Source organism: Aethalodelphis obliquidens, unplaced genomic scaffold, assembly GCF_003676395.1.
Source record: "Aethalodelphis obliquidens isolate GAN/ISIS:26980383/991018 unplaced genomic scaffold, ASM367639v1 scaffold16, whole genome shotgun sequence".
Lineage (NCBI taxonomy): Eukaryota > Metazoa > Chordata > Mammalia > Artiodactyla > Delphinidae > Aethalodelphis > Aethalodelphis obliquidens.
Window position 1 is genome coordinate 20647145 of NW_020837960.1, and position 15592 is coordinate 20662736.

The window sequence follows — 15592 nt, forward strand, 5'->3', positions numbered from 1 at the left end:
GGCCTCTCACTGCTGTGGCCTCTCCTGTTGCGGAGCACAGGCTCCGAGCGCGCAGGCTCAGCGGCCATGGCTCACGGACCCAGCCGCTCCGCGGCACGTGGGATCTACCCGGACCGGGGCACAAACCCGTGTCCCCTGCATCGGCAGGCGGACTCTCAACCAGTGCGCCGCCAGGGAAGCCCAACATTTTTAATCATAGTAAAATTATGAACTTTTGCTAGAAAAATGGGATTTTGAGACAGAAGTGCAAATTAAACTTACTTATAAAGGAAGTCTCTCCCAAATAGCCTCTACGTTTAAGCACGACATCTAGAAATTTGGAGTCCTCATTGATCATGTAATATTCCTTTTCAAAGGAGATCCATGCCCAATTCAGACTAAAATGCTGCTTGATTAACTTGTTTCCACCTGGAAAACAAAAATTTAAAGCCTCGAATTAGTGGTTTCTTGAATGAATAACCTTAGACATTCCAAAGACGACTTTAATGATGCAACATGACGAATCACTCTAGCTACTTGGTTTGATTCACAATCTAGGATACATACATGAAGATACATCTTACTGTTCACTGACTGTTATGCAGAAATACAACTGACATAATTCTTTGCAAAATCCCTTGATCTTTAGCAGGGGAAGTGGGTCAGAGGGAAGGAACACAGAACTACCAAAAGCAATTTTGTTAAATCATAAAGTCAAGTATCCAAGTTGCAGGATGACTCATTTCCCACAAGGTGCCGCTGGAGAGCAAGTTTTTCTATAAAGAAAGCTGCAGGGCTCTTCTGTGATGTTAAACACACACACACAACTTCACAAATACCTTTTTCTGGTTCACTGAGCAATTGGGTGGAAGGCTTTAATTATAACCACTTAAGGAAAAACAAATATCCCTTCTCCACCTCCCTTCCCCACTAGATTCCACTCCATTCCTTAAAGCAAACAGACAGGTCTTTTCATTGATTCCATTCTACTCTGAAGATAAGGCTTTCTCCTCCCACCTTCCCACCAAAATGGAGCTGGCGGTCTATCAGGAGAAAATGTGTGTGATCTCTCTAATGTGAAAGCTGCTCTGCTAGGTGAAAGAAAAGAGAAATGGTTATCAGCTGATCACTATGCATGTATCCCTCTACTTCCTTTGATCTACACCAATTATTTCAGAGTAAGGTGAGGTTTATACACAAAGGCATCAATAATTTCCTTTAAGTCTTTCTGTAAAAGGGAGAAAAAAGCCCAAATAATAAACACAGCTAAAGACACAATTTTAACTCCAGTTTCTTCTCTTCTGAGTTCACACAGGGCTACACTAGAGAAAAAGAAATGAGACAGGAAAACATCAAGGCTTTAACAGACTGAGAGCAAAAAAATCCACACGTGGGAAAGAAAACATAATTAACAAACACATGAAAAAAATGTTCATCTTTGCTAGAAATTTAAAAAAAAATTGCAGCGTCTTTGAGTTATGAATTGACACGTACTAAAGATTAAAATGAACACCCAGCACAGCCGAGATTATTTAGGGAAATTGGTTTTCTTATTTATTGCTGTTTAATTTGTAAATTAGCACCGAGCCATTGAGACAGCTACATGGCAATGTGTGCAAGAGACAAAAAGACGTTCATACCATTTGATCTTGTAAGTGCTTCTGTGCGAGAAGCAAAAATCTATTTGTAAGGGACTATTCATTGCAATATTTTCTATAATAGCCCTCAAACCAAAAATCTCAGAGTTTACTCTGTTTATGGTCCATCAAATCAATGAAATGCGATTCAGTCATTAAGCAAAAAAAAAAAAAAGAATTTTTTGTTGAAATACTTAAAACACAAAATATAGAAACGAATGGTATTGATACTGTGCATGCAGTGACGTAGTAACAGGAAACATTTCAAATATGGAGCTGGTTGGTGTTTTAAACTGATGGGATTACGGACCTGTCATTTTCGTTCATTTTAAAAATCTAAGATATAAATAGATTGGAGAACAGGAAATTCATTCCACATCTTGTCCTTAAGAACTTACTATGCCTGCCATGTCTTAGACACCGGGTACTGTTCTGGAGAGGAGGGGCCACGGGCTGGGGGCTACCCAGAACTGGAGTTCATAGCCCACTTCATTCTTATCTGCTGTCTGACTTTGAGCAAGTTTCTTCCCTAGACCTCTGTTTCCTCATCTGGAGAATCAAATGAGGGTCATATTAATTAATGCCTGTGTCTGCTGTGAGGATCAAGTGAGATAACCCATATACCCATGCAGTACAGTGCAGTACATACGTAGCATCCTTCAACAAAAGTTACCTTACTCCTTCCCGCTCACCCCACGCATGCTCAAGTCCACCCTGCACACCCACTGCCAGACTATTAACCTGCCTCAAATCCATCTACACTCAGTCCTCCTTTGCCCCGTCTCCGTACAGCTGCTGCACACATCAAGCCATCAGGCTATCCGTGCAGATTTCTGGTTTCACCTGTCCTGCCCTGTCTTCTTCCCACTGTCTCTAATCTGCTCACTCTGAGGTTCATCCAAGAGTCCTGCTGCTCCATGGATTTCCCACCCTCACCCTTTCTGTTACGTCTGTGCTTCTGCCTACAGCGATAACCCCCATCATTCTTCTGCTTGCACTTTCTACTCCTCAAAGGCTCCCTTTACCATCCCCTTCGTGAAGTCTCCTGCAGCGACCCCAGCCCTCTCATCTCTGTGATTCTGCAGTTTTTCACCTATTGATTATTTTGTGCAGTTTTGTGCTTTAGCAGATATCCTCTCATATTGTTTAATTGTACACATTTACTAATTGTACGCATTTTTGTCAGAGATTGACCGGCATGCATTCTTTTTACCATGCCAACACTTGGCCTTATTGTCTTTAAAAATACTTTTTTACATTATTGTGTTTATGTTCTATTACTGGGAACATTTCCTCTAGAAAGTCATAGACAAACAACAAGAACAGAATAACATTTAATCAATTAAGTTAATACATGAAACCTTTCTGATTTCTCAACTAATCATTGCTTGAAGACAACCTTATGCCACACTTCTCTCTCAATTAGATTGCGGCTCCACCAAGTCCTAGATTTTATTCCAAACTTCCTGTCATGCTCTACCAAGCCACTCCTGTCCGTCCAAATACCTACAGCTTCACATCCTATCACTTCTCCACGGAGAGAAACAGCTGGTCCTATCTAGCTTCTCACTGTTTTCTTCCCACATGCAAAAGCATGTGGGAAGTCTTCTGCCCAGAATATCTTTAGCTTCCTACTCCTCCTTGCAATTTGTTTAGGTCCAGCTCACCTAAAGCTCAGGGAGCCTGGCTTACCATGCAGTGTATACTTCTTCTGTATCTCCAATCAGAGTCATTGTAATTCTTTCATCTTCATGTGTATTCTGCCACTAACTGCCTGAGTGCACGTCCCCAGGACAAGTACTGGTCAAATTCATCCTTCTAGCAGCCAAATCGAACACAGTGCCTGGAACACGATGAGGTCTAAAGACGTCTTCCTTGACTAAAAAGCCTATGGATAAGTATGATTTTTGGTAATAAAATGGCTACTTTGTGACTCCTATTTCATTCCTTATTTCATAACAGCTCTCAGCTTACAAAAACAAAGCACATGCTACAGTTTTACTTGACTTGTGATGAATAACCTCTGACTTACTTGGTAACTCTTGTGCTTAACAAATGAATTTTATTACAATTCTGTATACTTTCTTCCTGTTTCTTTCCCCTATGTCTAAGAATGAGATCACTAAGCATACCATTTCTCTATTTCTTTAACAATTTTTAGCTAATTTTAAGATTTGATATTACCCTTTTTCTAAATACTGCATGTGTTAAGAATCTTGAGTCAATGAGGCCTTTCCTTGACACTTAATATGACACAACAAACACCAGTGGAAACCCCAGAATTCTCTAGCTCCTTTATTCTGGGCAATTTTTCCCTCCAGTGCTTTCCATAACCTCATATCCTATTTATGCTTTCTTTTTTGTTTGTTCACTCCGTCTCCTCCCATTGTCACCCATGATCCAGGAGGGCAGGGAGTTCATTTTGCTTACTGTTAGAAAAATGCCAATTTAATGAATTAGACACTCTAATGTCTTGGTTGAAAGAAGTTCAGTGGTGCTTCATTTAATGGGCAATATAAATATCCTACATAAATGTAACATATCCCTTTTAGCACTGAGTCATTTTCTCTTAATAAAATTTTTTAATTTTTACTTTTAATTTCTTTAATTTTTAAATTAAAAAAAATTTTTGGCCATGCTGCATGGCTTGTGGGATCTTAGCTCCCCAACCAGGGATCGAATCTGGGCCCTGGCAGTGAGAGCACTAAGTCTTAACCACTGGACCGCCAGGGAATTCCCTAAATAAAATTATTTTTTTTAATTAATTTATTTAATTAATTTATTTTTGGCTGCACTGGGTCTTCGTTGCTGCGTGAGCTTTCTCTAGTTGCTGTGAGCCAGGGCTACCCTTCATTGCGGTGCACAGGCTTCTCATTGCGGTGGCTTCTCTTGTTGCGGAGCACGGGATCTAGGCGCACGGGCTTCAGTAGTTGTGGCGCACGGGCTCCAGGAGTTGTGGCGCACGGGCTCTAGAGCGCAGGCTCAGTAGTTGTGGCACATGGGCTTAGTTGCTCTGTGGCATGTGGAATCTTCCTGGACCAGGGTTCGAACCCGTGTCCCCTGCGTTGGCAGGTGGATTCTTAACCACTGCGCCACCAGGGAAGCCCGAAAATTATTTTTAATGACACTCTTTCTAAAATTTCTTGCATACTTCTATTCTATGAACACTATGTAAAGATTTTAAATGATTACCTGTGAATGTGAATTATTGGAATTTGTGTTTGTCTAGATCATACCTCCAGGGGTTATTGATGACAAAAGGTCTGTTTAACCCTTCCATTCCATCATGAGGATGGCCTTAGGGATAGCTAATTTCATCTCTACTTACAGATTATAAATTATAAAACTTATTTTCTGGTTGGTGCTTATGTACTGGAAGGAAGAGGGTGCCCAGTTACTGGTTAATCAGGGGTTTCAAGTGACACACTGCTGAACAAGTTTGCCAAGGATTTTATATGTCGACCACTTTCAGATTTTATTTGAAATAAAATTCAAAAACAATACTGAGAAACTTTGCTTTGCAAGACAGTGACATGCTCCAGGCAATTGTTTTAAAGGTTCAGCATTCACTCTACATCGGGGATTTTTAAGTAGATATTTTGCTAGAGACTACAAAGCTAAATGTATAAAGCTTAACTCTGAATGGGATTAACTACTACCTAACTCTTTTGAGTTCTACATACGCAAATCATATTGCATTTCAGAATCTGGAAAATCTTAGGCACTACTTATTATGCAGGAGTGATATAAGGATCTGAGGAACTAAGCTGAAGTTTATTGTAACTCTCATTATTAAAATTGCCTTGCATAATGGAACTCCATATTTTATCTAAAGAATGGAAAGACATGTTATTTATTCGTTAATTACCTACCAAGTAAATTCCTCTAAAACCTCAAAGTGGGAATAATCACTGTTGACACTTTTAATAATAGCCACCGCTTACTGAATGTGAAATTTCTGATGAAGTTAAACAACTTAAAAAACCAGCAAAGTTTCACTTCAATGTGATTCTTCGCTTTTCTAAAATAGATCCTGTCATCTATGATGCTCAAGGAGCTAGTCTCACCGTCTCATTGGAAACAAATTAAAGTCTGTAACTTGTGTCATAAATCCATACAACAGGTGCTTGACAGCTGACAACTACACTCCCAAATGCTTTGTCCCCAAACCCTGACACCACAGCCATTAAGGTTTTGATGAAAAGACCTCTTTTGAACTTTTCCAGCTGGTCTTTAGTCATCTTCATCTTCTTTTTCAACGGGAACACAAGTTTTTTTAGAATAACAAAGAGTCACAAGCTTCAATTAGCCCTCCCTAGGAACTTAGGGCTGACTGATTTCTGTAAAGACAGAGCATAGTTTTTTCAATACGAAACTAGTGTCAGGACTTTGACTTGTGCTTAAATAAGGATCATTTCTGGGTGTCCGTTTAGCTTTGACAATTTTTTTTTTTCTTGAAGAAAAGTCAGCTACCAATAGAAAATGATCCATGGGTAATATTTTTCCAACCTGCTAAGATTTTCTAGCTTGCTACAATTCCATTTGCCTGAAGTTCAGCATGGAAGCTGACTTGGAAATCAAATATACAGCTATTTTAAAAAGCTGGATGGGGGCGGGGGGAGAGGAAGTGTTCCTGGAAGATTAAGTATAAGAACAGAGATAAGAAATCCAGTAGAAAGGGAAGTTCAAAGAATTTGATAGGAGCTCAGGACATTTACTCAATATTTATTTCCTTCTCCTTTTCCTATTTAAGTAATTGGATATTAAAGACAAAGAGAGAGTGGTCAAGATGCATTCAAAATCTGCCCTGGGAAGGGGTGGTAGTGGTGCTAATCCTGACCCAGACCCCCAGAGATGAAGAGCCTCGATCTGAGGGCAGCTGTGCCTTAGTATGACCGACGGAACTCCAGAAGAACTGGCAGACAGACCCAGAAAAATTGTCAAGAGATTTTATAATTTTGCTGACTATTTAATAACTCCAAGGATTTAGTCCAATAATCTTTTCCAAAATTGCTGCAATACAACTTTCGATAATTGGGATATTATTTTCTTCCTCCATTTTGTACGCACCTACCCATGCCATTCCCACTGCTATACACATTCTGAAAAAGCGGCAGCATAGTACAGGGGGTCAGATCCACAAAGACACATAAAGAATATACAGAGAAATGTACAGAAAGACAGGTAGCATGACAAAGACCCAGAGGTGGAGAGAAACAGGCACGGCACACGTTGATCTCTATGGATATACACACTCATGTAGAGGTCTTCTAGGCTATTCTCAGGCAAGGCACTTATAAGCACACTCTTCCTAATAAAGAAGCAGACATGGAGCTGTGATGACTTGGTCGTTGTCATACAAGTTACATAAAATTGAGCTCAAGCCTGGATAAGTTTACACTCTACCCTCTATCCTTTGGTAGGCTCTAAAGATAAGAAGTTACCCAGTGATACGGAGGTGGATATGGGGCTGACAAATATACCAATGTTCACCTAGAAGTAAGAGCATCACAGTCTGCTTGAATACGAGTGGGTTCATTCCTCAGGGACATGATTTGATCACACATATACCCGTAATGTGTAAATAATGGGTATTCATACACGAGGTTCCACAGACTTGAATTCCCATTCGTCTACTCTACAAGAGGTTAATACACAGACAATTCTAATTATTCTGGGATTCCATATTTAAGAATTCATCCACTCGATAATATTTATTTTGTGGGCTTGCCGGACACTTGCAGAGCAGTTTTGAAAAATTTGCATCATCTGACTCAGTGTTCTTGTTTCAGCTCTCGTACTGTAAACAAGTGTCCTTTTCACCGTCCATTTAGTGCCACATTTTCCACATTTTTGTGCTTTTCGTTGGTGATTTCTCTATTTAAATAGCCCCCAATCATAGTGCTGAAGTGCTGTGCAGTGTTCCTGAGCACAAGAAGGCTGCGATGTGCCCTTATGGAGAAAATACACATGTTCCAGAAGTTTCATTCAGGCACGAGTTACAGTCTGATGACCACGAGTTCACTGTTAATGGATCAACAACATATAGATCAAATAAGGTGTCTTTAAACAGAAACACACGGAAAACAAGGTTGTGTATTGATCGGTTGATGAAATGTATGACCAGAGGCTTGCAGGGAATCTAACTCTGTACTTCCCCTGGGAGCTATCATTTAGTATTCACAGTGATTTTATAGAACATTACCGCGAAGAACAAGAATCAACTGTGTTTACTCAGTACAAATCACAAGAGGTTAGTCTTTTGGGACAGGGCACAATGGGGCGCGGGGAGTGGAAGTGTTCTTCCTCCACACGCATTTGGCCCTCCTTTAATCAATCCTTCCCCTGGCTCATGCCCAGGAGTGTGAGCTGAAATGAATCCTTACCGCATTCTCCGATCGGCAGCCCTGGCCTCCCTCCAAGATCTGTCCCTAGTCAGAATAGCACTAGGCTTCAGACACAGTCATGACTCAAGGGTAAAGGGTGGACGGGTTCCCCTGCACGGCTACCTGTTATAATTTGGACATATTATGAGAATTTAGGTAACTCACACGGTTATCTTTAACCTCTTAGAAAATAATATACATGGAAAGAATTCTGATGCAGAATAACTCCTAATCCTAGAGAATCTTAGGATACTCTGTTCTAGAAGCTCAATTTAAGCAACAGCTAAGAATGGGGATTCATGCCTTTTTCTGCTTGTTTGGAAAACTGGAGGAACGGACCCTATGGAAACTGATTTTCTTGGACTCCAAGGAACCTCTAAACAGAGAACTCACGGTTATAAAAATGGATGTGCCAGGCACAATATTGTAGCCTCTGTACAAAGTCTTAAACGTCAGCTCAAAGTAGGGACTCAGAGTACAGTAAGAAGGTATTACTCATCTCTAGCTAGAGCCCAGGTTCCTGGGTGAATGGGTCCCAGAAGAGAGAAAACCATAACTGGAAATTTAAAGAGATGCTTAATTAATCTACTTTTTTATACCAGGTTCCAAGCAGCACTCTTTGAAACATCCTTTCCCTTCAATAGAACAGAAAAGATCACCCCACAGCTCTGGCACCCACTCTTTGGGGGCCTTGGGGCCACAGGCAGGTCCCTGTTATTGGGGGGCTGAACATGGCAACTGGTATTCCCGGCAGAGTGGTGGTGGCCCTGGGCTGAGTGCAGAGAACACCTAGTCGTGGGCAGAAGCATGGCCTTTGACCAGCAAGATTGGCACAACACAGGCACCGGCCAGTCGTAAAAGGCAATGGCTCAAAAGAACTAAAACTCAGCTGAGGGCAGGTGTAAACTGGCTGAATGTCAGTTCAGCCTTGGGGACCCTGAATATGCTTGGAGAGGAGGGCTGGGCACAGTGGGGGCCATGGTCAGGGTGATTTTGATGTTTTGTATGTTATCTCAATGCATCTCACAATAGCCCTGCAGGTTAGGCATCTCCACATTCTACGGATGACATTAAGTGTCAGGTTAAATTACTCACTTTAAATTCTATAGATATAGTATGTGATTGACTTAAGGTTCAAATTCAACCTGCTAATATTGTTTTTACACTTCTTCTGAGTAATCAGATTACTTCCTTTAGGTCAATATTCTATTTACAGGTGACGCTAACTTAATTTTTTTTTTTTTTATTATTATTTTTTTTTTATTATTATTATTATTTTTTTAACTTAATTTTTATTTGCTTTAACTTAATTTCTAAATGAGCGCCATTGGATAGAAGCAAAACGGATGATCTGAGTGTGTTTCCCTCTACCATCAGCAAGCCCTCTTGTGTTTATTCATAGCAAGGCTGACAAATAGTAAGAATCAAGTGGGAAAAAAAACGGATATGCAGGTCAGTTTTGAAATAGTTGAGACTGAATCAGAAAAATTAACCTAAGTTAAGGGTACGACCCTCTTATTTTTTGAATGAATTTGAGGCCACAGACAAAAGCAAGGGGCACCGGGAGGAAAACGCTTCTTCCAGTCTGAATGATGTGCTCCATCAGGGCCACAGCTGGGGCAGAGGCGGCAAGCCCCAGCCTGCAGGGATCCTCCACAATTCTCTAAGCATGGTCCCTCCCCCCAACTCCATCCCTAGCAAAAAAAAGGAATGTGCTTACTTGCAGCCCCTGTAAAAAATGAAAAAAAAAAAAAAATAAGGGGAGAACCATGAGTTTATATCTCCTAATTTAGGGCTTAAAAATATTTCCTTAAACAAACCTGATTTAATTGTGCAATACTTTGCTTTCTTAATTAGGAGTTTAAACCCGGTGAAATGAATGTGTTCACTGTTGGGATGCACGCCTAGGATAAGGAATTCAGATGTACCTCTACAGAGGACAAAGGACAACGCAAACGTATAATTTCAAGGGGAACTCTCATTTACAACATGCGTGCTCCGAGAGGATCACGTGAGGTCTAAATTAAAAGCTAGCGCTGTCAGTTTAATGCAGTAATATGAGTAACTAAGGAAACTATTTTCTGAAAATGAAAGTGGGATTCTGTATGCTAAACAAGAACACCAACTAATTCAAGAAATAATTATCTGCTGAACAAGACAAGTATAAACTCCAAGCATTTTAGGGCAAGAATGAACTCCAGATTGCATCTTTTCTCCCAGCTCCATTTCCCCAAGATCCAGAAAGGCTGTGATTTGAATAAGATTACAAAGCAGCTATTTGCAGAAGAGAAATAAATCCCCAGGGGTTTTCACTCCTAAGCTACTGGTCTTTCCATTTAACAGACTGTGATCTCAAATACTGTGTTTAAGCATAAGATCATAAACATTGTGTTTAGGATGATACGAAATTATAATACATATATATATAATATACATAAATAAATGTGGGAGGACTTACATTTCTTTGTAAAGCAGCCCCCAGATAATTTTCTATCGTTTGCCCCCATTTACACATAGCAGTAAAATTTAAAAACTGCCATAGTTTCATAGAAACAATAACTACTTTATCAAAAGTGAGTTAAGTCTGTCAAGAAGAACCACACCCTCTCCTGCCTCTGGGGAAAGGAAAAAATGCGAACCAAAACACCTGGTGCAGCAAGATTTCATGTATGCACTGCCTGAGGCAACGTATAAATTTATTAGATCCCTGGCAACACATTCTTAAAATAAACTTAATAGCCTTCAGGTTTCTGTTCAAACCAGAGCCTAATTCCTTTTGTGGCGCCAGACATCTCCCCTCACCCCAAGGAGACTCTGCAGGGAAATGAAAGCAATGGTTCTTTCTCCTGTACCTCTCCGAGTAACCAGTTTAGCACCATTTAGTTAATTCCCTGTGAAGGGAGGTTGCTTCCTATTTGTATAAGAGTACCGTGCACATTACTAGAAGACACAACCATTACAATTAACAAGGATTATAGTTTGAGCTCTATTCTGGATTGTCTTTTGAAAATGTGTTATATCCACCTTGAGACAAATGTATAAAAGGGGGGGGGACATCCAGAAGTGCCTTAATCTGGCTGTTAAACAAAGAAACCTTCTTTAACCTAACTTGTTTACGTTTTTACCACAATTTAAATTTGATGGCTAGGATGGAGGGATCAGTGTGGAATGGCAGCACAGAAACCATTCTATAATTAAAATACTGTGAGTGAATTTTGACTTAGAGTCCTAGGATGCTAGTGCTAAATTCAAGTTTTAGGTTGATCTGTTGTCACTGTTTTCAAATCTGAGCCACTTACATGTTCTTAGGTGTGTTTGTTCTCAGAAGTAAAATCAAGATTTGGAAATTTTAGATTTAAAATTAAAAAGAAATTTATGGAATCATATCACATCTGGTTACCTGGCTACCGCTCCTGTGACAAACTAAAAAAGCCACGTCATTGATGTCTGTCAAGAAAGGTAGGAGAGAAGGAAGCAAGGAAGGACGGAAGGAGGAGGGAAGGAAAGAGAAAGGGAGAGAGGGGGAGGGGAGAGAGAGAGAGAAGGAGTAGAAAACCATCAGTGTCATGTTTGTTCTCACATTTTCTTTTCATTTATTTCAGATTAGTTTCTCAAAGCTAGCTTTTGTGCTCAACTTGTGCGTTATTTAATTAGTCAGACTCCTTGGTGACTGCTCTGATCCCCTTAAAATTATGCCAGAGCTACAAATACATCCGCTCTTGGTGATTTTAGTCATATATAGCCGCCGAAAGAGAAAGAAAAAAGACACAATAAGTATAAAGACAAGTTGGTATGGTCTTAGAGCACCAGACCCTGCAGGGAAATAATTTAGACAACATACAGCAACGTGTTTGCTTAAACAGAGCTCTGTGCAAACACACGTGTTGTAAAGAATAAGGAGGGTTCACATATAGTCCCTTCTGTAAGACAGACTCTAGTAAGGAGGGTAAACCAAAAATCATATGTCAATTATAATGCAACATGTAAGGTGAAAGGGTGAACCTACAGTACCTGGGAGGCACGGGAGGGCATTCAACTGGGACCACAGAAGTCTTGACACATGAGGTGCCACGGGGCGGGGGAGGAAGGACGGTGCCACTCGGAGGGGAAGAAATCACAGGAAAACAGGTGCAGGAGGACGGCTTGGTGCGCTCATCAATAGAACAGTCAAGCTTTGCAGGGTTTGCGGAAGCACATCGGAGAAGGAGGAGATAGGCTGGGGCGTAGTCAGGGGGAGGATGGAGGAAATTTGGGGTAGAGAAAGAATCTGAATTCTACTTTAAGAAATATTAGTTTGGTAGAATTATTCAAGGACTCGTTAGAATAAAGTTGGATTAGGAATCAAAGGTATCATTCACAAGTACCCCCCAGATTAGTTTTCTTTCTTTAAAAATAATGTTATTTATTTATCATTTATTTTTGGCCGCTGCCAGCTTGTGGAACATTAGTTCCCCGATGAGGGATGGAACCGGGGGGCCCTCGCAATGAGACCAGGAGTCCTAACCACTGGTCTGCCAGGGAATTCCCCAAATTAGGTTTTTGCCAGTGGAAGATAAATGAGTCTTCCACTGGCTGTGGAATACTGCTGTGAATATAGCAATATTCATAGACAAATGAGTCTATGAATATTGCTATAAGAAAATTAAAGTTTTGTCCACAATAAAATAGGAATAGTTAGGATATTCAAATTTACCCAAGAATAAATAAAATGGCTAACCAAAATGCCCACCATAAACAGTCAATATCATCAATACTTGAACTGGCAGACTGAAAACAAACTTTTGCCGAAACTGCCACAGGTAAGTTTCTCTCTCTGACTCCTATCTCTCTCAGCTTAAAATAAAATGTGACTCAGTATGACAAAATTCGCTTTCAGGCCAAGATAAACCACATTTTTCTTCACTTGGTTAATATGCAGCTGGTGGCATGATTTGAATATTCTGAAGATTTGAGGCAATGATTACTGCAAAGAATTCACGGGTCGCAGAAAACTCTCTAGAGGCACACTTGGAAAGCCATACATTGACTTTGCAGCTCATAACCTAGTCTAAATGGGTAGTTCCCAGCGGTGGGCAGAGGGTTAATGATTTTGCCTTTGTGGAGACATTTGTCAACGTTGGGAGACATTGTTGGTTGTCACAATGGGGGAGAGAGAGGGGAATGTTACTGGTGTCTAGTGGGTAGAGGCCAGGGAGGCTAGGGACCCTATAATGTACAGGACAGTCAAGATTTGACTGTGCATAAAGAATTAGAATTATCTGACCCCAAATGTCAATCATCTAAAACTTACTATATTCTGACATATCAACATATATAACCTAACATAAACATATTATTTGCCTTTTCTCCATAAATTCCATGTTTTCTTATGAACTGATAATACGTGTGGTCAAATGATAAACCCGCCTTCTCTTTTCACATAAATATGCAGAGATTTTCAAAACCATCATTGATGTGGAAAGTTTCCAGTACAAAGAGTTTATTCTCTTGTTGCAGGAAGTAGTTGAGCCAGTAGTTTTCCTACACAATCAAAATTTATGGCTAATCCTCAGGGAAGTTAGGAGTGAGGATATTGAGAAATGCACAAACTATGCCAAAGGGACAGTATATGCATGACTTGGATTTTAGTATGAAATCAAATATGTGGGCAATGATTTCCCTTCTAGAGGTTTTCAGGAGATTAGGCTTCACCAGAACACCTGAGAGTTGAGAGTACGAAGTAGAAGGGCTTCACTTCCTAAGGTCATTTTAGGAGCGTGAGCTGGTCATTTTAGGACAAAACTGGACACGGGTCATCCAGCTTTCCATGCTTTTCTGTAGTTGAAAGGAGAAATACTACCTATTCAAATGCACGTGTGCTGGCACATACACGTGCGCACATACACACATCCCTTTCTTTTGCTTTTACAAAGAATGAGAACACTGTCCAAAACATTTTCCAAAAGTATAGAATACACAGTCCTTTAATGGTCTTCCACTGAACAAATTAGAGAAGCATTTCCCTGAATACGTTTATTCAAACCTTATTTTTCCTGTCTGTTAATAGGTATTGTGTTTAAAAAAATCACTCTGAGTCAACTAGGAGAGAAATATCCCGGGATTAAACTATATAAACAGAATTCTTCACTGCTGCAATTCTTAGGGCCTTTGATATACGAATGTCACTGAGCATGTACAAGGAAGGGACAGAGTGTGTTGCATTTCTCAATCTCATTTCACCAGGGAACCCATTCCTGAAGCTAGCCTGTGAGACTCTGTTCTATAGAATGTACTTTGGGATAAGTTGGCTTCAAGTATAAAGCATTTAAAATCCAGATATGAGCAGAGAGCCTTGTGTAGTGTCAATCACATCCAAGTAACATAATTTTCAAGTGTTCACATTTGACACCAAAAGTTGGAATTGTACTTCATAATCTTCAAAAGTTGGAAGTGTACTTCATAATCTTGAGGAGCAAAAACCAACAAAATTAAGGGATTTCCTGCTATCAGCTATATAAATTCTGGTTCAAGGCACTTCCATTTCCTAATCCGAATGGAAAAGTAAATGCGTTACCTTGTAGAATGCCAAGAAAAATAAACCAAGTTCAAATAAATACGACTGATTACTGGTATACTTGTTCCCTAGAGGCCACCTTTACTGTTCCAGACACATGCTTTGCCATTTTTGTGGCTTAACACTACAGTGCCTCAGCTCTGTTTTTTAATTAGTCAAATGCGGGCTCAGATGTCAGAAGAGACAAAGATTAGGATTTTGGCCAGTTCCAAAAACATACAGCTAAAATCACCAACAGCGTACAAAGAGCCATGTCAGCCTCCCATTTGCAGTTGGATCTTACCCCCTGTGGATATTTGAACCCTATGCTCTGCCCAACTCTGATAAGGGGTTTAAAGGCTTACTGAGAAGAATGCTTCTGAAGCTATTAAAACAACAGGCACGGGGAAGGACAGACTTAGCTGGGTTTTGGAAAGAGGATAATGCTGCAACAAAGACTTTAAGGCTGATAAACAGATGTTTAAAAATCTGAAAGCACATTGTTCTCTAGTCTGTACTTCTTCCTCACCCTGATCAGTAACTACTTCCCATGAGAATATGAATAAGTACAGCAGCTCTGTACTCATCAATTTTAGAAGAAAGCAGAAGAACATCTTTGAGTCACTGATTCACATCTCAACTGACTGCTGTCAATGATATTAGCCAGCTCTACTGGAAAATATCTTTTATCCACTGAAGAAACAAATGCAAATGCAAATTGTTAATTAACTCCACTATTGGGGTATATATGTATAGAAGAGTATATACACCAACGTATACATACATATATTCAAGAAACTGAAAATCTTTACAAGAGAAAATGCACACAAACAGAAAACCTGATCATGAGTACCTTTTAAAGAATAATAATCGTAGGGCTTCCCTGGTGGCGCAGTGGTTGGGAGTCCGCCTGCCGATGCAGGGGACACGGGTTCGTGCCCCGGTCCGGAAGGATCCCACATGCCGCGGAGCGGCTGGGCCCGTGAGCCATGGCCGCTGAGCCTGCGCGTGCGGAGCCTGTGCTCCGCAACGGGAGAGGCCACGACAGTGAGAAGCCC

At 40.4% G+C, this 15592-nt stretch overlaps 1 protein-coding gene across 2 annotated transcripts in view; it reads right to left on the minus strand.

Moving 5' to 3' along the window:
• FREM2 (FRAS1 related extracellular matrix 2) overlaps positions 1-15592 on the minus strand; it is a 158967-nt gene that overhangs the window by 88410 nt on the left and 54965 nt on the right. For both annotated transcript variants that reach the window (XR_003434791.1, XM_027116453.1), the window contains exon 3: positions 262-408. Coding sequence is in view for 1 of the 2 variants with exons in the window: in XM_027116453.1 (XP_026972254.1) it covers positions 262-408 (147 nt within the window). In the remaining variant the exon portion in view is untranslated. The remainder of the gene's footprint in view (positions 1-261; positions 409-15592) is intronic.